Genomic DNA, 21,513 nt, shown 5'->3' with positions numbered 1-21,513 from the left:
AATGAGAGGGGCATGGGTTTTGCCACAAAACATCCTTGTGTGGACTCTGAGAAGAGATAAAGAGGAGCCTAGAGACAGGGAGACAATGCTTTTTCATTGCTAAGTTTTGCAACGGTTCACATGGCCTCGCTGGTCTTCATTTCTCTACACTTCACTTCACAGAGAGCAGTGCTCCAGAGAACTTCTCTTGGCCCTGCAGCTGAGTCTTGTCGCTTTCACTGACTCATGCTGATTCAGTACAGTCTTGCTGTTTCTGCTCTATTGTGCCACTGCTGCTGATCTGTGCTGCTGTTTGCTGTTGTTTGCTGTTTGCTATTTGACTGGACTGCTGGTATCCTGACAATGAAGAGTAGAACTGCCCCCAAAGAATTACATCTAAAAAGAAACTGAGACAGAGGGGAGGACATTCTAGTGGGACTCTAGATGAGAGAAGCATGGGAGAATGGCAAAGTAGAAGGATCCAGAGGGTCCTAGAAGCCTACAAGTAGAACATTATGATAGGCAGATTTGGGCTCAGGGGTCCCGCTCAAACTAAGGCACCAGCCAAGGACAATACAGGCGACAAACCTTAAACTCCTACCCAGATCTAGACAATGGACAGAACACTCTCCACAGTAGAGTGGAGAGTGGGATATTACTTTCTCACATACTCTGGTGCCTCACCTTTGAGCACGTCCCCTGGAGGGGGAGACCTGGTGGCACTCAGAGGAAGGACAGCAGGTTACCAAGAAGAGACTTGATACCCTATGAGCATATACAGGGGGAGGTAATCCCCCTCAGGAACAATCATAGGGGAGGGGAATAAGGGGAAAATGGGAGGGAGGGAAGAATGGGAGGATACAAGGGATGGGATAACCATTGAGATGTAACAAGAATAAATTAATAAAGGAGAAAAAATAAAAAATAAAAAGTTCTACAACTCCTTTTTCCTAATAACCTTCTTTCTCCCCTAACTTTGGTCAGTGGGTTGGAAGGGAGGTAGTAGGTTTTTGGAAAAATCGAAGCCTAGATAGATAGATAGATAGATAGATAGATAGATAGATAGATAGATGTTTCAATGTGTATAGAAGTTGTTACTTCCTAATTTTGTTGCCTTAATATTTATCTTATGTATGTTACAAACATAGCTGGAATGGTAGTGTTTACAGTTTTTAAATAATAAACAATTTCTCACTTTTTAAACTACCCATATTTCTTCATGAGTATTTATATTGTTTACATATAAAATTCTATTGACAGAGAAAACCTGGAGGCTGGTACCAAATGACAATAGGTGCATAGCACAGACATTTACAAGTGTTGACTCTATTTGTATGAATTCCCACAATACCTTTCCAAGGAAGTATTCTACATAGTAAATAAAAATTTTAATTTCTTTAAATGGAAAAAAATTAGTTCAAATGAGACATTTTGAATAGCAAAGTATTTTAAGTGAAATGACCTTAAATGAAATAACTCAATATTATGAAGTTTATGATGAATATAAATATGAATACAAAAATAGAGGACTGGAACAATAAGAAACTCTTTGAGTCAACTGGAATAAAAATATAATAAATATTTTTATTCATATTTTACCTGCCATGTGTCTGGAATAAAATCCTGAACTCTGGGGTCTGGATCTTTCCTTTCTTCTCGTATCAAATATTGACCCATATGTTGTAGTTGGAGGCGAGCTGGCCCAACCCCAACTGAATATTTATTCTTTTTTGTAATTTTTATGTCATCTTCTGCATTCTGTTTTAAAAGATTATTTTGAAAGCAATGTAAGTTATATTGGCCTTTCAATGATTAAAATGTTAAGGACTGAGTTTCTTCTATATGAAAACAGTTTAAATCCCCTTTAACATCATGAAGACATTACCACTTTTATGAGGTACAAATAAGTCGGTATATTTCAAGATTTTCAAATGCTTACTCTAATGACTACAACATGAAATACTGAAAACAAGTAAACAACCATTATAAGTCTGAGTTGTTTTGCTAGAATTAAGTATAGGGTTAGTTTTAAAAGTCTATATAAACCATCTGATAGTTACTGTGCATAGTCAAATTTTATAAAATATTTCTAATGGTTGATTAATTCAATTTTTGGCAGTTGGAGTAACTAAGATGCTATTTGAAAGTCGCTTTGTATATAGCAAAATAACAGCTTAGATAAAATGAAGCTATCACAAGGCGTACCTGAGTTGGATATAAAGAATTTGCTAGCTCATCAAATCCTAAATATGTAAGGCATCTGGCTATGAGTTTCTTGTCTGTTTCTTGCAGAAGTTCAGAATGTTTGTCCAACAAGGAATGGATTCTCTTCATCATTTCAACAGCTACGCTTAAATCTTTCATAGTTTCACCTTGGTACAGAATATAAATATTAAAATTGTTACAAAGGCAATCAAATTAACCAAGGCAATGTTAACCAAGATCAATCATCAAGTTTATAAATCTCCTACACTTAATGACACTCACTATCTTTATCACCATTAATGGGAGTTTTAGAGTAGAAGAGACTAGATAAAATTTTTGCAGTTCAAAATTAAAATATTATTTAAAACTCCACTGTACAGTTTCATAGTGAATTATACATCTTTTCTCTGCCCTCATATTGCCATGTCTCTTCTGTTCAAGGAAAATGGCTGCATAATTTTAAATATCAAATTTTAATCCTAGCAAAATTCCTTTAGCTCTATTGTGGTCCACAGAAATACTGAATGTATGTCCTGAATCCATTTATTCAATCCAGTCCATCTCTTCCAACTGTCAGAGCCAGATTCCAAAAACCTGTCAATTTTCCTAGAATCATCTGCATTGTTTATTTCTCCCCTCTGCTAACCTTTTCATTCTCACCACATCTACTTTGTTTCTCCTTTTCTTTTAGTTAGAGTATAGTATTGCCAACCCTGTACTGAAAGATTTTATACAAGAGTCTACCAAGCAAACTTAATCGAGGTCTCCCCCCACCCCCCAGGAGCATTCAGTTCACTTACAGAATATATGGTATGTGATGGGTTCACACTGAGCTTTAGAAACTATAGTTGTTTTGAATCTGATTCCTAAGGAAGCCTTCATGGAAAGATATTTTATGAATTGAATGTAGAGAATAAGTAAATTTTGGTTGTATGAAAAATAAAAATAAGCAAGTCCTCAGTATTTCCTGCCTCATAAATACATCTGTTAGATATATATTGGGCCAGAAGGCTAAAGATGATGCTCCAACATTATAGAGTTTTGGGTGACTACTCAGGAAGCAAAACATCTCTGTCATCTTCTCATTTGGGGAAGCTGCTAACCTGCACTCCCTGTACACTCAAGTAATTAATTTTATTCCTTCTCAAGTCTCTGATGTGGTTGAAGACCAGATAGTTTAGTTTCACAAATAAGCTTAGTTGTTTAGGGCTTAAGATATTTTTAGGTCTAGATAGATGTTAATGAGGTGATGTGATAGATAATTGGTTTACATTTAGAATTTTAGACTCACCAAAATAGGAAGGATGTTCTCTTCAAGGCTGCCAAATACAAACAGGCAAAACACTAAGAATGTAAAATTTATGTAATTCCTGATTGTGTCATAATTCTTCTTGATGTAGGTAGTTTATTGTACATATGTGTAATAATATAAATGTATATATAAAGAATAAAATATTTAATAAAAATAATAAAATAAACATCAATAAAAAAGAATAAAAAATAAAAACAATGGCATTTGTGGCAGCTACAATTCTTAATTTCTCTGTCCACCGTGTAGTTCCAGAAAATCCTTATTTATGTCTCTGTGGTATTGGGAATTCTAAATACATCAGCAAACTTATGTGTTTACTGGAACTCCTTATGGTTAAAGTAGTCTATGACTAAGTTCTAATGATACCTAATCAAAAGACTTTGGTAGCCAGGAAAGTACATTAAAGGACAGAAAGGGAGCGGAAGAGATGGCTCAGTGGTAAGAGAGCTGCCTCTCTAAGAGAATGGGATTCCCAAAAACAATGTCAGAAACCACACAACCCGGAACTCCAGTTTCAGGGAACTTGATGTTTTCTTCTGCATCGCTGAACAACACACACACAAACACACACACACACAAATAAAAAACCAATCTGAAAGAGCTTCAGCATGCCAATGGAGAGTAAGCTGGAATGTAAGTGACATACTAAAGGTCACAGCTCTGGCCTTGGGAACAAGAACATTGGACTTATGACCTTTCCTGGGAAGCACTTTGTTCTTTAACAGCCTGCCTCTGCCTCTACCACTAACCATAGGCCCTGCACAATTTTTGTTGCCAGACAGAAGAACCTGGAAATCGACCAAGGACTCTGATATGAATCTACAGTGCTTTTAGGTGATCTCTAAATTAAATAAAGCATGCTGTATATCCTTTAAGCCACTCTAAATTCTGATCTCTCTGTCAGCAGCATTCACCTATAAATCTTGGTACAGTGCCTTGGTTGGAGAGAAAGATAAATATATGCTAAGGTAAACCATACACCTCTAACCAGTGTACACGTCTCTACCTACCCAGCCTTAGTTCATCCTTCTCTTCCTCTTTCTATGTTTTCCCTATTTCCCTCCATAGAAACTGTAAAGGAGGATATGTAGAAACCTCCCTGACTTTGGAAGAAGTCTGTACAGTAGGGATGATGAGTGCCAAAGACTATATGGTTGGCGTTGACTGTGAGTCTTACAGGATCTAGACTCACCTGGAAGATGGGCCTCTGAACATGCTTGTAAGGGATGCCTAACTTTATTAGACTGGTTGACACAGGAACACCCATCTTATCTGTGGGTGGAAGCATGACCTCTGCAGGAATCCGGGGCTATATAAAATAGAAACTAAGCTGAGCATGTCTTCCTCCATCACTCTCTGCCTTCCTACCATGAATATGATAAGACCAGGATCTTGAAGCTCCTGCTACTTTGATAGGTCCTCCTTGGGCTGTTGGGCAGGATAAACCCTTTCTCCACTAAGTTGCTTTGATCAAAGTATTATATCATAATGACTAAGGAAACTAAGTTAGTAGGCAAGCATAAACACTAACTTATCCAGAAAGAAAATGTTTACTTCGGGAATGCAAAAAGTGCCTCGCTGTTATTGCTTCTATTAACAGTGCTCTGTACCTGGTTAGCAGTTGGCTTAAATCTGTCTTATAGGTGTTCTATGTCTTCGCTTTTGCCATCTCGGTGAGATGTTATTGCTCATTGGTAAAAACGGAGGTAATGTTCCTTTGTGAGTCTTGCAATACACATGTCTAGTTAACGGGTGACAACCCACTGTCATTACATCTCTGTGAACTCTCTAGTTCATCAAAGTAAGCCAACAGAATTAATTGCACACAGCATACCTTCAGCTCGGCAGTGCTCCCTCCACGCTGCCAAGCAAGCCTTTAACCCTACTTTTTCAGCCTGAACTTTGACTGAGTTACTTTTACATGATTTCAGGAACTCTTCCAGCTTCTTTATTCCAGAGTTTAAGTTTTTTTTCATCTCCTCCTCAATAGAAAATGACAGGACCTTCCATCTTTGTTCTTCTCTTTGTTCTTCATTGGCAAGTAACCTCTTCTTATTCTCTCTAGCAATTATGTCAGCCTTGGTCTCCTGCCCAAGTGGAAAGAAACGCAACTTATGACAAGATAGAATTATCCCAGGTTGACATTTTATAAATGGAATATTTCAAGTACACTGATGATTTTTACCATCATCTCATACTGAACAGTCATTTAAAAAATTGTGTTTTTAATTAAGATTTTATTGATTGAAAACATAATAATTCAACTCAGTGAATATAAGAATTTGCTGTAAATAATTTCCTAAATGTCTAGGTAGAGTTAAATATAAAAGAGTAAGTATGATAAAAATCTAAGTGATCTTGCAAAGATTCTTTCATGACTCTATGCAGTGAAACTTGCTATTCACTCTGGGACTTTCTGCTGCCTTTCCTACCAAGTAAAATTCCTTCTCCCTACGTGACCATATTTCTATCATGATCCCTCTCCAAACCTCATGCCTGTATCATGTGTCATTCCTCTGCCAAGCATCTATCAAACTACACATGGATTACTATATCTGTTCCTACATGCATCAGTCTTCTTCTCTATACCAAGATCCTTGAGATGGAAACTGCACAAAAGTTGCCTGGACTACCTAAGGCCAAAGACATTTAGTCCATAACGTATAATAAGTAAATAATAAAAGGGGCTGAAAGCAAGGAGCATATAAAAATCATTACATATACAAATATATACCATATTATGTATGTATATGTAGAGATTCTATATTACATTATATATATATATATATATATATATATATATATATAATTTGCCTTACTTAAAAAATATTTTCAACTGATTTAAAAACAATATGGACCTATTTTTACTGAGGTTTTTACTATCCTGATTTATTTCACTTTACATGGACAAATTAGAGGGCCAGTGACATGGTTCAACAAGCAAAGGTGCTTGCCTTGCAAGCATGATGCTCAAGTTCAATCCCTAGAATCCATGTAAATGTGCAAGGCGAGGACTCTACAAAACTTTCTTCTGACCTTTATACACACACCACAGCACCCCCAATTGACTTCCATGTACACACCATAGCATCTCCCCCACTACTGAGGTATGCATACATATCCTAGAGCCCCCCAATTGACCTCCACATACATACCATAGCACTCACACATACTCATCATACAAACTCACAGAAATAATAAAATAATCTTAAAAGAAAAAATAGAGAATTGTGTTAGCAAAAGAATTCTGACGAAAGCTTTCCATTTTCAGGTTAGTCATGGAAGTAATATTTAAACATTTACCTATAATAAGGTCACATTAACTGTGATTAATCTCAAACTGATTAATTACAATCAATAACCTCTATAGTTTCCCATCATTTAAACTTGCAAGCAAGTGTTCCCATTGGGCCATTTGCCATACTTTTTCTACGTAAGACAATGGGAAGCTCTAAACTTTTGTCAGGTACCATGTTCCCTTTATCTCAAATGTAAAGACTCATTACCCTGTTGGTCTTAGAGTCCATTTATAAAGCACTTATGGCCTTGAATTTTTGATGACTCATTAGATTTTTAATATTAGGAATATTGAAGCTTATACTTTTTTTTACTTGTTTGTGCTGTATGGTGAGAACTTTTGTCAGTTTGTCAATTTGGAGCAGAGAGGAAGACAGTCAAAGAGAGGAGGAAGAGGAGGAGGGGAAGGGAAAGGAGGAAGAAGAAGTGGAGGAAAAGAATGTGAAAGGGATAAATAAAGAGCAATAGGAAGAGAGAATTCTTCCGTTTCTCCTCCACCTCCTCCTGATGTGCCTAAATGATCAGGCAAAGTTTTCACTGATTTGAATAAAAACTGAGATCGTCCTGACCATGACAAAGAGGCAGTAATGTCAAACAGGAGTTTATTAGGCTTGCTTTTCATAAGCAGGGCAAACATTTAGCCTGTATTCATTCCTCAGTGGACCTGTGAAGAAGTTTGAGGAGAGAGGATTCCCCGTGGCATCAACATCAGGTACTGCAATGCTGCGTGTTATTTTAACTATTATTTGGGAGTGCTGTTTGTTAATCACCCAGCTGGCAGCTGTCCTTGAGAGTTGTAAAACTTGAACTCCCTGCTTGTTAATTAGTTGTATACCTGGCAAAGAAATAGCATGTCATTTGGTGTTTGGTTTGTTTGCTTGTTTGTTTTGTTTTGTTTTAAAATCTTGCTAAAATTCTCCCAACCATACGCATCCAGAAATAAAAATTTTTGAAGCTTTGTGTGGGGTCTTCACAGGCTTCACTTCTGGTGACTTTGCCATGCTAACCTCCTTCGACAAGGTCGAGAGCTGTCACAGTACTGCTGCAGTTGGGTGTGCTAACATGTAGCTCTCTATAGCATATTTTAGAACAACTGGTACTTAGGTGAGTTCCCATGAAATAAGTACCTTCTAATCCTTAGCATTGGGGCCCACTAATGCAAATATGTAGACAAATTTTTAAATATGACCTTCATCTAACATCATAAAATGAGCAAGTCTAGTTTTTGAAAATAATCTATATTTGCAGAGTAATATTATCATAATGCTAACATATAATTTTCACATGATATCATTTTTTTATTCTAGAGATAAATTGAGCTTTCATCCACTGTATTTTATTCTTTTTTTCCTTTTTTTCTCCTTTATTAATTTATTCTTGTTACATCTCAATGGTTATCCCATCCCTTGTATCCTCCCATTCTTCCCTCCCTCCCATTTTCCCCTTATTCCCCTCCCCTATGACTGTGACTGAGGGGGATTACCTCCCCCTGTATATGCTCATAGGGTATCAAGTCTCTTCTCGGTAACCTGCTGTCCTTCCTCTGAGTGCCACCAGGTCTCCCCCTCGAGGGGACATGGTCAAAGGTGAGGCACCAGAGTATGTGAGAAAGTAATATCCCACTCTCCACTCTACTGCTGTATTTTATTCTTAACTAATGTTCTTTGTAAAGAAATTGATTAAAAATTAACTATAATAGCAGTATTATCAGTGGTAAAATTAAGGAGATGTAGTCTGTACAGGAAAAGGAAATGAGCAGCTTTAACTTTGTAGCTGAAGAAAATGATGAATGAATTAACTATTTTAAATACTTGAGGAAAAGTGCAGAAAATCTACATAAGTCAAGGAAAGAAATCCATGGGTTTCGTGTTTGTTTTTGTTGCATTTATAAAAATATTCTGATTGTTAATAGCTAATACACTATATTTTAATATTAATGTGAATTTAAGTCAACCCTTAATGTTTTATTTGCTTCTCTAAATAAGGATTATGTCATTATATAGAGAGGGTCATATGTAACAATGTATATGCATGTTAGAATTTCTTAGCAGGTATGATAATAAACATGATTCTTTTTGTGTTTGTTACTTTTCTGTGCTGCAATAAAACACTAAAGACAATGAATGATGGCAGTGCAGAAGCACAGCACCTGGAGGTAGAAGCTGAAAGTTTACATCTTAAACTACAAGCAGGAAGTAGACAGCAAATTCAAAACGGCAAGTCTTTAAATGCTCAGACCCTGCCCCCAGTGGTACACTTCCACCAACAAGGTCATCCTACTCAGCTTTTCCATACAACACTGCAACTGGGAGCCTCACATTCAAACACCTGTGACTATGGATACACCATGTGCAACATGCTGCACCCACATATGTAAGAAAGGAAGGCATCTATGGAAAGAAGCCATCAATAAAATGAGCAAGCATCGATGTAAAAAAAAAAATAGAAGCAGAAGCTTTTTTATGATAATAGGAGTTACAGAAACTTACACGTGTCTTTGGGCTCTTGGACTTGACACAATCCTTCTTGGGCTTAGGGCTTTGAGTCGTGATGACCTTTGAAGAGACTGAATCTAATGAGTTCCCATAAAATCGCTGAAAAACATGATACTTCTGCACACTTCTAAGAAATCTGGGGTCTCTTGAACGTTCTGAAGAAGGAAAAAAAAACTTAAAATTTAAAATTACTATGATGTCCCAGTAGCGTCTCTCAAAGTGTTCACACCATTCTACATATAGGCACTACTCTTTCTAGTATAGAACATTATTTTTAGCTAATCTGTTTGACCTGAGATTGTATCTTAAATTAGTCTATCTCATCCATAGAATAAAAGTGGTAAATTTTTAAACTTTTTTTTCCCCTATGGAATTAAACCTAGTATGTCATGGACCCCGGTCAATGGTTCTACCACTGGGCAATAACGCCCAGCTGCTCCAACACTTCCAAAGCAATTTTTTCATGGCCTATTTCCAAAAGAAATACCAAGAATGTTATTTAATTATGTTGATTAAATGTGTTCTTTGACAACTGTCATTCTCTTTTATACCCATTTTATCCTGTCATCTCCCCTACCTCCATAAAGTTCTCTTTTTCAAACTCATAACTTTTTTGTTTTAATTCATGACTCATGAATTTTAATCATAGCTATTGGTTTTGAAACAACTCTCAGTGGCACACAAGTGAAGAGAATGGTTCTCCCTCATCCAGGATCCATCAGGATCCAATCATTTAGCAGTGATGAGTAGAACTCCATGAGTACCCTTCCAGGAGGTTGGTTTTTGTTCTGTTTTGTTGTGTATCTTTGTCTGTTTGCTTGAGACAGACTCTAAGCATAACCCTGTGAATGAGCCTAAGAAGGCAGAATAAAGAAAAAAAACCTACCTAAGATATTCTGGTTCCTTGAATTATGGGGTAGGAAAATATAAAGCCCTTATCCTGGGCCACTGACACAGAGCAGAGAGCTTAGTATCTCTATATTAGACTTGAAAGAACATTCCAATTCCTTAAACTACAAACCATCTTCCCCCAACACAGTGTCAAGCTCATGAGACAAAGATCCTATGTGCATTCCTCTACCTAAGACACCTACAAGCTCTATATGAATAACCCCTAGGATACAAAGTGAGAATTCTCTATTAGCACCCTTCTTCTTGTACATCTGAATATCTTCTGAACTGTTGTTCCCCAAAAATATTCATTTGTGTTCATAATATTTTTTCACTTTGAAGTAAAGGGCAGGATAAAGGAGATTTAAATGATTTCAACTGAATCAGCATGCTCACCATTAGAACTGGCCTTTGTCCTGTCATAGTCATCACTGAGGGGTCTGTGGGAATGCCAGTGCACAAGCTCATCAAATTCCTTATGCTTGACCAGCGAGGTGACAGTGGGATCATCACTGGGAGACAAAATAATACACAAAAATATTTCAAATTCCATCCCTCCAAATCCAATACATTTTAAAATTTTGAAAGGCATAGTTCCTTCTCTTTCTTAGATACAACATGAGTAATAGGATCCAAAGAACATTTTATTAGAAGTTTTACAAATCACGACCACTTCATGTCTCCAACAAATCTCAAGCATTCTTTGTATCATTAATTTTAAAATAGTTGTGCGATACTTTTTTCTCCAATTAAAATCATACAAATGTCATGATGATGGTCAATGATTAACATATTACAAATAAATGCTACATATAATGTACTGTCTTAAATGTACCATGCTCTTAGAGTTTATTCAGAAAAAGTTTTCTCAAAGAACCTTTAATAAATAATGTATCTATTCCAAACAAGGTTCTATTGAAACATATGTAGGCCTTACTTTTTTAGGAAAGGCAAGTCTTTCAAAATGTCTTCAGTAAAGTCATCAACCAAAGTACATGACATTGGAATAAACCCCAAATTTGGCATTGTCTCCTGGGAACTTTCTGTAAATAAATTTAAAAAATGGTATAAATTTAAATATGAAGTTTTCAGGCAAGAAGACAATACATTGTTTTCCAAAATTTCACATTTAAAAATATTTTATATTCACTTCATTTGTAATCTAATTCCAATCCTTCACATAAAGCTCTTCCCAACATGGAGTCTTTTGGAACATAGTAGATGATAGATAGATAGATAGATAGATAGATAGATAGATAGATAGATAGACAGACAGACAATAGCTAAGCAAGTAAGTGAACAGATTAAATAAGTAGGTGGCTGGATGGCTAGGTAGATGAATTGATAGATACATGATGATGGTAAAGATGACAGATAACACATGATAGATAGATAGATAAAAGTAGATGGTAGATAGATAAATCCTGTGGTGTTTACTGTTAAATGCTTATTCTTTTTATTGTTGTCTACTAAGAGATAAATAACCTAAAGATAGAAATTTGAGAGGTCACATACACAGTGTCAAAAAATGAACTTAAAAATAGAGAAAAACAAAAGTGATGAGACTGATATTGTTACAATACTCCCTTTGAGCTTCCTTTTGGTTTATAAACAAGTGTATATAGATGACAAAAACAGTAGGTCAGAGACTAATGATGACAAACAGATGTAAGATAGATGATAGAAGATAGATAGATAGATAGATAGATAGATAGATAGATAGATGAAGAGATTAGATGCATCTTAAAGCTGTGATAACTGGCAAATGAATATTCTTTACTTAGTGGATGGTACACAAGTCTCCTGATGCTTTCTATTCCTGTGTTTTCCCAAATGCCTTCTGTAAAATACTAGTGTAAATACTTTTCTCCTTATCATCTACAGAGATGAATCCAGAATCAATGAGAACAACCCTCAGTCAAAGTCATAATAGTAACTGAAGAATAAGTACCCCAGCTCTCTTGCTCCTCACAGAAGTTAGTATGTACTCTACCCCAAGATTTCCAATGCAGTTCACCACTTGTCTCCCAAGTAGAAACCTGCTCATTAACAGGATCTGTAAAGTGCTCTTTACTTCCTGCCCTAATCTATTTCTAACAATTCCTAGACTGGCCCAATAAACTCCTTGCACCTGTGGTCTTTGGTTTGTCACAGAAGGCAAGAATACACACACACACACACACACACACACACACACACACACACACACACACTGCATATATGTATGTCTGAATGTATGTATGTATGTATGTATGTATGTATGTATGTATGCTAAGTTCTCAGTAAACTTTCTTTTTGATACTTCCTCTTAATCATTTTTCCTGAAATTCATTGTAATATCAAGAAAGTTATTATATGAAACAAAGTTTTGTTCTTCTGCAAATGTGCACACTACCCTCCGTCCTTGGACAGTTTATGAATTACAAATAACTCTGTTACATTCTGAATTAATCATAATTTTTCTTCCTTTATAGTTAGTTGATTCTTTTGTGATGTTCTTATTTCTCGTCTTACAATTTGACTTTGTGTGTCTAGGGAATGTATTTGTCTGATAAATATGTTCCTGCATTTGATTTATCACATTTGAGATTGTAAATGTGTATCAATCCAGGTAAATGTTAGGTCATTGCTTTTTCAATCATGCCATTCACATCTTTTCATTCTTCTCTTCTGTTTCCAAATGAACCAAAGGCTGGCTTTCATTCTCCACGTCTTTCTATATTTTTAGACTTTGTTTAATACCTCAGTGTGTGTGTGTGTGTGTGTGTGTGTGTGTGTGTGTGTGTGTGTGTGGTGTTAGTTGGGCCTCATGGTTCATGCCTGTAATATCACACTGGAAGAGCAGATGCACAAGGTTCAGGAACTATCATCCTCATCTTCCTAGTGAATTCAAGGCTAGCCCAGACAACATAGCACCTTATCTCAAGAAACACACACACACACACACACACACACATTAAAACAAAAAGGATACACAGAGAAAACTAGAGATACAGTCAAGAAAATTAACATGCCTACTATATCAAATGATTATCTGTAGCTTCTCTTGTATGTTTTTGTGTTTTGATCTTGGTGTTCAGATTACCTACAATCTTTTTTTCCCAAATCATTAGTGTATATGATAGAATATTTGGAATAATGAATGTTATCCTTCATAGTCTGTGTTACCCTCTTTATGTACATCAAATCTAGACCTATTTTCTTCCATAAGTGTAAGATTTTGCCCTTTGGCCTACATTTTCTCCTAACACTGCTCCTGCAATAACTACCTATTTATTTCACTCTATTTCTATGTATTTTTAGATTGTGTATGTAAATAGTACCACATAGTGTTTGTCTTTCTGTAACTAGCTTATTTTATTTGACATAATAGTATTTTCCACCTGTTTTGTTTTTCTGTACTGGAAATTGAGCCCACAGCCTCACACATGCTAGGGCACATTACTAATGAGGCAAGTCTTCAACTTTAAATGTGATTCTATTTCTATCTATTATGCACAACTCCCCCATTATTAATATCCAATTATCGTTTAAACCCACTCAGTATTTTTATTTTCTACAAAATTGATTATTGAAGTAAATATTGTTTTAGAGTTTTTGCTATTTTTCTTATTTCAAGTTTCACATTTAATATCTTAAATATTTTCAAATTTTATTCAGAAAGAATGTAGTAATTATGATGATTTAAAAACCAGAAGTCATCAGTTCTGCATGCAGCTAATTGTGTTCTTAGTTTTTTGGGTTTTTTTTGTTTTTGTTTTTGTTTTTGTTTTTGCTTTTTTTTTTGGCTCGTTCATAAATTCTATCAGTATCCATCTTGACATATAATCTCATAAAACAAATGTTTACAATTTGTTCCTCATAATAATTTGCCAGATCTCTCCAATCACTTTCATTTTTTTGGAGTAAAGCAGCTTTGCAGTTTAATGGTTTAAACTCCAAATTCTCAAGAGTAATTTATTGTGCACCACACCCAAGATGACTCCTTTGTCACTTCCATTTGTTGAAAGGCTGTGTGACAACTGTCAGTCCTGCTACCACCTGGCTCTGGCCTTGTCTCCTGTGCTTGACGCTAGAAAAGACACAATCACCTATACAGCTGAAGCTCAGAATAGGCCAGTGCAGTGACTGGGCAAAAGACTTTCTAAAGAGACTTCTGGCTTTTTTTTTAATTATTCACTGGCATCTCATACTCCCCCTCCAACACATGCCTACCATTTGGTTTTGTTACTATATAAAACAGGTGCTGCGTATGACACCACACTAGTCCTAAAATGGCTTCCGTGGTTCTCAGCTTTCCCAGAGTTGCATTGCAGCCTTCACCCATTCTGTTTCTTTGAGTGGAACTATCTCTATGTTATAGGATATTGAGTATCTTCTATCAACCATTATTACACAAAGAAAATTGTCACTTTGCTAGAAATAGAACTCACTCAGATCTGATTTATTTAATTGGCAACATAAATTACAAACATACATATAAAGTTTCAATATTATTCAAATCAACACAACCACATGAATGTGACAACTATTTAAACACACAAATGCCAGGTAATAATTTCCACTCGGAGTTTTCAAATTTTCTTCCCATCAGATTAAGTCTGGAATAAATTACCTTTGATTGGTGATGGGGTCTTCTGAAGAAAATGAAGCTTTGTTGTTCTCAAAGGAAATGGATTCCCGACATTAAACTTTGTGACCAACTTTGACACAGTGCTCCAGAGATGGTCATACTCCTTCATGATGACATCTCCTACATTCAAATCCAGGCCTGGGTCAGAATTAAAAATACTCAGTATTAAGAAGCACTGGCCAATGTATTCACACACACACACACACACACACACACACACACACACACACACACATACACACATCTTCACTTAAGTCATCAAGTTCTGAAAGATGAGGCCTCCCAATGAATCTAAATAAAAATGGTCACTTCATAGACAACGCCCACAACACCTTAAAGCTGGTCTTGCTTTTCTGCTTGATGACTTAATATTAATTATTGATTAATATATATTGATATAATAATGACTTAATAATAAAGAATTAATATATTAATAATAACCAACAGTGGAGATTTAATTATTTTTAAGAAAATAAAAATTTTATACCACATATAACCTGATAAATATTAACACTAAATAACACTAAAATAAAAATTAACAAAGAATCATTAGTTTATAAGTAGCTAATTTATTCTAATGTTTACACTATGAAGGAGACAAATATTGTTGTCAAAGACATTTGCATAATACTCAAGTACTATTCTCTCAAAACATGTTTTATTTTTCTTTGACTATAAAAACACAAGAAAAATATACTAACAAGATAAAAACCAACTTATACAAAGAAAATATAGGGATTATCTCTTGGAAAAACTTAAAATATCGGATAATAGTGAAATGTTTCTATTAAAAGGAGCAATTTTATTTATAAATATTGTGCACCACATGTGAAAAATGAGCTGCTATGCAATGTCAAACACATAAACATGTGCTTTTAGCAATAATATTTATGTATTAATATTAAGTTGAAAAATATTTTAAATTGTTATATTCATTCTGTTTGCCACTAAATAAAAATTATAAACAAAGACTGTGAAAGTAGAAAATAATTTCTATTTATACAACAAACATTAAAGAAGTTATTTTGAAGCTGTGGACTCTTTATGAGATTTCTCTCTAAAGAAAGATGATGTTTATTATATGGTACATTGATACCTTCTGTATTTTCATTTTCATAGTAAAAAGCAATATTCTTCAACAAAGGCTCATCACTTAAATCACAAAGGTGACAGAAATTCAGACTCCAGAATTCAAACATGTGCACATTACTTAGGATGAAATATTCACACCACTTTTTCTGAAAATCAAAAATAAAACAAGTATATTGACAGCTTTCATGTCCACAGTAATATGTAGAGTGACTTCATACACATTTATAACAAATGGGAGGGATGTCCCAATTCTCATTAGCAAATGTAAACCCATTTAGACCAAATAAGGATCGTGCTTTGTTCTTTGAAAATTGAGGCATTACATAAAATAAGAGGTGATTTAAGAAGGAATTTAAACTGGATGTGGACGTGCTGTAATCCCAGCACTTGAGATGCTAAAGTGTGAGGATTGCTGCAAGTTGGAGGACAGTGTACAATACACAGTCAGTCTCAGACCAACCTGGCCTACACAGGGGCTGGATACAAAATCAACTCAAAACAACCAGTAGCCCTCCTTTATACAACAGACAAATAGGCTAAGAAAGAAATTAGGAAACAACACCCTTCACAATAGACACACACACACACACACACACACACACACACACACACAAACCATAAAATATCTTGGTGTAACTCTAACCAATCAAGTGAAAGACCTGTATGAGAAAAACTTCAAGACTCTGAAAAAAGAAATTTAAGAAGATATCAGAAGATGGAAAGATCTTCCATGCTCATGGATCAGTAAGATTAACATAGTAAAATTGGCCATCTTACCAAAAGGAATCTACATATTCAATTCAATTTCTATCAAAATACCAACAGAATTCTTTATAGACCTTGAAAGATCAATTCTCAATTTCATATGGAAAAACAAAAAAATCCCAAATAGCTAAGACAATCCTATACAATAAAAGATCTTCTGAAGTTATGTCCATCCCTGATCTCAAGTTGTACTATAGAGCATCAGTAATAAAAACTGGCATAGAAACAGACAGGTGGATCAATGGAATCAAATCAAAGACCCAGAAATAAACCTACACACCAAGAACACTTGATTTTTTGACAAAGAGGCTAAAGGCATAGAATGGAAAAAGATAGCGTTGTCAACAAATGGTGCTGGTCTAAATGCATGGCTACACACAGAAAAAATGCAAATAGACTCTTGTTTAATACCCTTCACAAAAATAAAATCCAAGTGGATTAAAGATCTCAACATAAAACCAGACACACTAAATCTGTTAGAAGAAAATTCATGGAAGACTCCTGTGCTCATAAGCACAGGAGAAAACTTCCTGAACAGAATTCCAACAGCTCAGGCCCTAAGAGCAACAATTAATAAATGGGACCTCATGAAACTGAAAAGTTTCTGCAAAGCAAAGGATACTATCAACAAAACAAAACGACAGCCTACAGACAAGAGAAAGAGCTTCACCAACCCATCACCTGACAGGCAGTCCCGATGACACTTGATAGGCTGAGGTCAGAAGATAGGGGGAGGAGGGCTCCCCCCTTTCTTAAGACTGGAAAAGGAGGATGAGGGAGAGAGAGAAGTGGACTGGGAAGCGGCATGGGATGGGGACTACAATCAGCATGTAAAGTGAACAAATTAAAAAAGAAAATAAGAAACAATAAAACCAACATATAGCCATCTTCACCACAGAATCTAAAAATTCCATTACAAAAGCTATGAGTGTTCACCGTTACAGATATTCAATATATCCTGGTGCTCTTTTGTAGGGATATGAGTGTGGTGTGGGTGTGTGCAGGTGTGTGGAGGCCACAGACTGACTTCAGGAGTCATTCCCCTTGTATATTCTGCTCTATATATGTGACAGAGTTTCCACTTAGCCTTCAATTTGACCAACTAGGCTCAATGGCCAACAAGCAATGTTTCCGTCCACCTGTCCATGGGATTACAAGTGAGCATCCTGGCATCTGATTTGATTTTGTACATGCTTCTAAACTGGAGATCAACGTTGGTTTCTCAAGGCAAGATCTCTACCAACAGAACCATCACTTATGTGCCCGATACTTGACCTCCAGTTTCCAGGCCCAGGCCCCCTTATGCTAATATGGTAAATGTAATGAATGCAAGCACTATCAAGTAAAAATATTGTAACCTAATGCCTCTTTATTCACACTCAAATCAATACACTTCATGAACTTCCTCCACATTGCCCAGGCTGGACTTTCACAGAAGCATATATGCAAGGACTATCCCTCCTTGACTAAGAAAAGAACACTCAACATGCAGGTGAGCTACCTCCACAAGCTTAACAACTCTTCTAAATGCTAAAGAAGCCTTTTTGGAGCCATAAGAGTCCTCAGTAATCCCTTCCTTAGTATCTAACACCATCAACAGCTGTGTAGCTAAATAGTCCTCCAAATCCCCAAATCCAGTTCTGTATCTACACACTTTGGTCTACGTTGCAAGTCAAAAACACTTTTTTTAAAAAAAAGAAGTACCATTAGCCTGCTTAAAATCATTTAGTAGGTTTCCAATTAACCTATGATGAGCTTATTTATCCTGACATGTAGGATTCTACATGGCCTGTCTCTCATGGACTTCATCAGCTTCTGCAGTAGCCCCATATTCTTTCTATCCTTGATACATTTGATGGAGCTCAGTTCCTTGGCCATGCTGTCTATATTCAGGACAACCACACAAATGGTTTCTTTTCAAGAATTGGTTTCCATTCTCTCTACCCTGTTATTCCCTTTTGAGGACTTGGGTCATATAACTTCTTAAGAAAACACCTTACAAACTTTGTTAAATCTCCTCATAATCAGATTCTAAAATATACTAGTTCTTCCCTCACCATAATTGTTAAAATTCCATGTGTCTTCTTTATAAAATGTGACTGCCTGAAAGAGCTAGGTTGGGAATGACGAGTGTTCTCCTCACTCTGTCTCCAGGTTGGAGGAATACATTCCTAATTCCAGTGAGAATAAGACACTTTCCTTCTCTCTGACCCACTTTCCTGATAATTGAAGACTTTCATGGGACATGCCCCTTCAGCTAGTGTTCAGATATAAGTGAGTATATACCACTTGACTCTTTCTGCTACTGGGTTAACTCATGCATTATGATTCTTTCTAGTTCCATCCATTTGTCCACAAATTTTGGGAATTCTTCATTTTCAATAGCTGAGGAGCATTCCATAGTGTAAATGTACCACAGTTTCTTTATCCATTCTTTTACTCAGGGACACTTAGGCTGTTTCCATGTTCTGGCTGTTATGAATAAGGCCACTATGAACATGGTTGAGCATATTTCACTGTGTGGGACATCTTATTGGGACTCTAGATGAGAGAAGTATGGGAGAATGGGGAAATAGAAGGATCCAGAGGGTCCTAGAAACCTACAAGAAGAACATTATGATGGGAGGATCTGGGCCCAGGGGTTCTGCTCATACTATGGCACCAACCAAGGACAATACATGCATTCGAACCCCTACCGAGATCTAGCCAATGGACAGGACGTTCTCCACAGTTGAGTGGAGAGTGGGGATTGACTTTTACATGAACTCTAGTGCCCCATATTTGACCACGTCCCCTAGATGGGGAGGCCTGGTGGCACTCAGAGGAAGGATAGCAGGATACCAAGAAGAGACTTGAAACCCTATGAGCATATACAGGGGCAGGAGGTCCCCCTCAGTCACAGTCATAGGGGAGAGGAGTAGGGGGAAAATGGGAGGGAGGGAGGAATGAGAGGATACAATGGATGGGATAACAATTGAGATATAATATGAATAAATTAATAAAATATTTTTTAAAAAGACACTTTCCTTGACTGTTTATCTCATGATGCTAAAAGAAACTATACAAGGCTAATCCATGTGCATTATCTTAAAATGTAACTAGTAGTCATTAAAGATAATGCCATCCAATATTGGAAAGAAAATAGGAAAGTGTGAAAAGAAGAAAACATATATCGATATGCTTAGCAGCCTACTCCTGACAACCTTAGTAAAGAACAGAAACACACTCAAAGGCTAAGGAAATATGTAGTTTTTGAGATATTGGACCACAATGGGAGGAAACAATCAATAGTAAATGAATAGATATTTTTAATTCATAATAAATAGAAATATTTTGAAACAAGGTCTCACTGTATAAACCCGGTTGGTCTGAGATTAACTGTGTAGCATCTATTGGCCTCAAACTTTCAGCCATCCTCCTGCCTTAGCCTCCCAAGTGCTGGGATTATAGCATGACCTCATCCAGCTTAAATTCATCTTTGAATCAGTTTTTAATTTATGGAATGCTTCACTTTTCCAACCACAAAATCTGTGCATTTAAAATGAAGATTAAACTGAAAGATGAACAGGTTCCAGCATTGATTTGCATAAAAGACTCTAGAGAAATTTTTGTTTTCTGTTTTCCTAAGGTCTTCAGATTCCTCCTATCCATAATCAGTAATGGGAAAAAAAATAATAAAGCATTGCAACGATTTCATCTTTTTCTCAGCATAATGTAGCAGTCACTGGAACTTCCTAGTTAACAACATAGGACCCTAAGAATTTTAAGGATAGTTTCTAGAAGCTGCTCCTTGGGTTGGATACATACCACGATGCTCGCTATTGCTACCTGATGCAATTGTTGAAACTGATCCAGGTGACTGATAGAAACAAGGAGACCTCTGAAGACCTCAACATCTAACACTGCCCTGTATAAATCTGTCTTGAAGGTAACTGTGGTTTTTTATGTATCAAGCAGTTAAAGCAAAGGTATAGATAAATGGAGAGGATATTTACCACTTTAAAGACAGTCCTGAGGCCCTTAATCCAGTTAGAAGTGATGAATCTTGAGCGAGCTCTCTGGGAGAGAGGCAAATGGAGCAGAAAACTCACACTGAGGCAATGTAGCCTACAAAAGTCTTCCATGTCCTTCAGGGTTAAGCAACTATCTTCTTTCTGAAGAAAAGAAAGAAGGTGAGCAGTTCTCTAGTTCTGAGGGAGTATCATAGTTTACCCAGAAACTAGACTGAATTTCAACACGTTTGAGGTAAAGGGAAAAGGGAGCTTCTAGCTTTGTAGCAGTCGGTGTGTGCCATGATTCAGCACTTTGGGGATGCCTTGTTTAAGCTAATAAACCAGGTAATGAATGGATGGTTTTGCAGGCCTTGGGTATGTGAAGCTATATGCTAAATATTCCCTTCTGTCCATGTAGCATACTCTGAAGGTGATACTATGAACTTCCAGCATGGGTACAACTGGGTAGCCATGTACCTAAATGGTGTAACTGCACAGTGACTATAGGCATACACAAGCAGATGTGGTTAGCATCATGGGAAGAAGACATCGTGGTTTGTTGTGGGAACAAGAGGACTTCCCTGGGTCACCTCTAGGATGTCAGACAGGATCTAGTATTTAGAAGTGTCAGAGAGAAAAGTTTGGCTTACCATCATGATTTGGGGATTATTTAAAATAGGGTATGTAATCATGTATAAAGATTTCATTAAAAATTATATTTAAGGAGATACTGAAAAGCAAAATATTAAAATCTAGTCTGTCCATTTCTGGAATAAAGAAAGTTAATAGAACTCTTTAGCTGAGTCTTCATAGTACTCAGTTTATATATAAAACAGTCTATGTACACATATG

General features: G+C 36.3%; 1 protein-coding gene across 1 annotated transcript in view; it reads right to left on the bottom strand.

Moving 5' to 3' along the window:
• The window catches only part of DDX60 (DExD/H-box helicase 60), a 103,109-nt gene that overhangs the window by 59,509 nt on the left and 22,087 nt on the right, over window positions 1–21,513 (bottom strand). Inside the window, exons 7-15 of the mRNA XM_084759688.1 lie at window positions 20,665–20,823; window positions 15,909–16,050; window positions 14,795–14,950; window positions 11,117–11,222; window positions 10,576–10,691; window positions 9,283–9,443; window positions 5,331–5,583; window positions 2,185–2,351; window positions 1,579–1,737 (exon numbers count right to left, since the gene is read on the bottom strand). Coding sequence (XP_084615814.1) covers window positions 1,579–1,737; window positions 2,185–2,351; window positions 5,331–5,583; window positions 9,283–9,443; window positions 10,576–10,691; window positions 11,117–11,222; window positions 14,795–14,950; window positions 15,909–16,050; window positions 20,665–20,823 — 1,419 coding nt within the window. The remainder of the gene's footprint in view (window positions 1–1,578; window positions 1,738–2,184; window positions 2,352–5,330; window positions 5,584–9,282; window positions 9,444–10,575; window positions 10,692–11,116; window positions 11,223–14,794; window positions 14,951–15,908; window positions 16,051–20,664; window positions 20,824–21,513) is intronic.

This window comes from Acomys minous (genome assembly GCF_964271855.1).
Source record: "Acomys minous genome assembly, chromosome: 15".
In the NCBI taxonomy this organism is placed as follows: Eukaryota; Metazoa; Chordata; class Mammalia; order Rodentia; family Muridae; genus Acomys; species Acomys minous.
The sequence above is the reverse complement of the archived record's forward strand: the minus strand, read 5'-3'. Positions and strand labels throughout refer to the sequence as shown.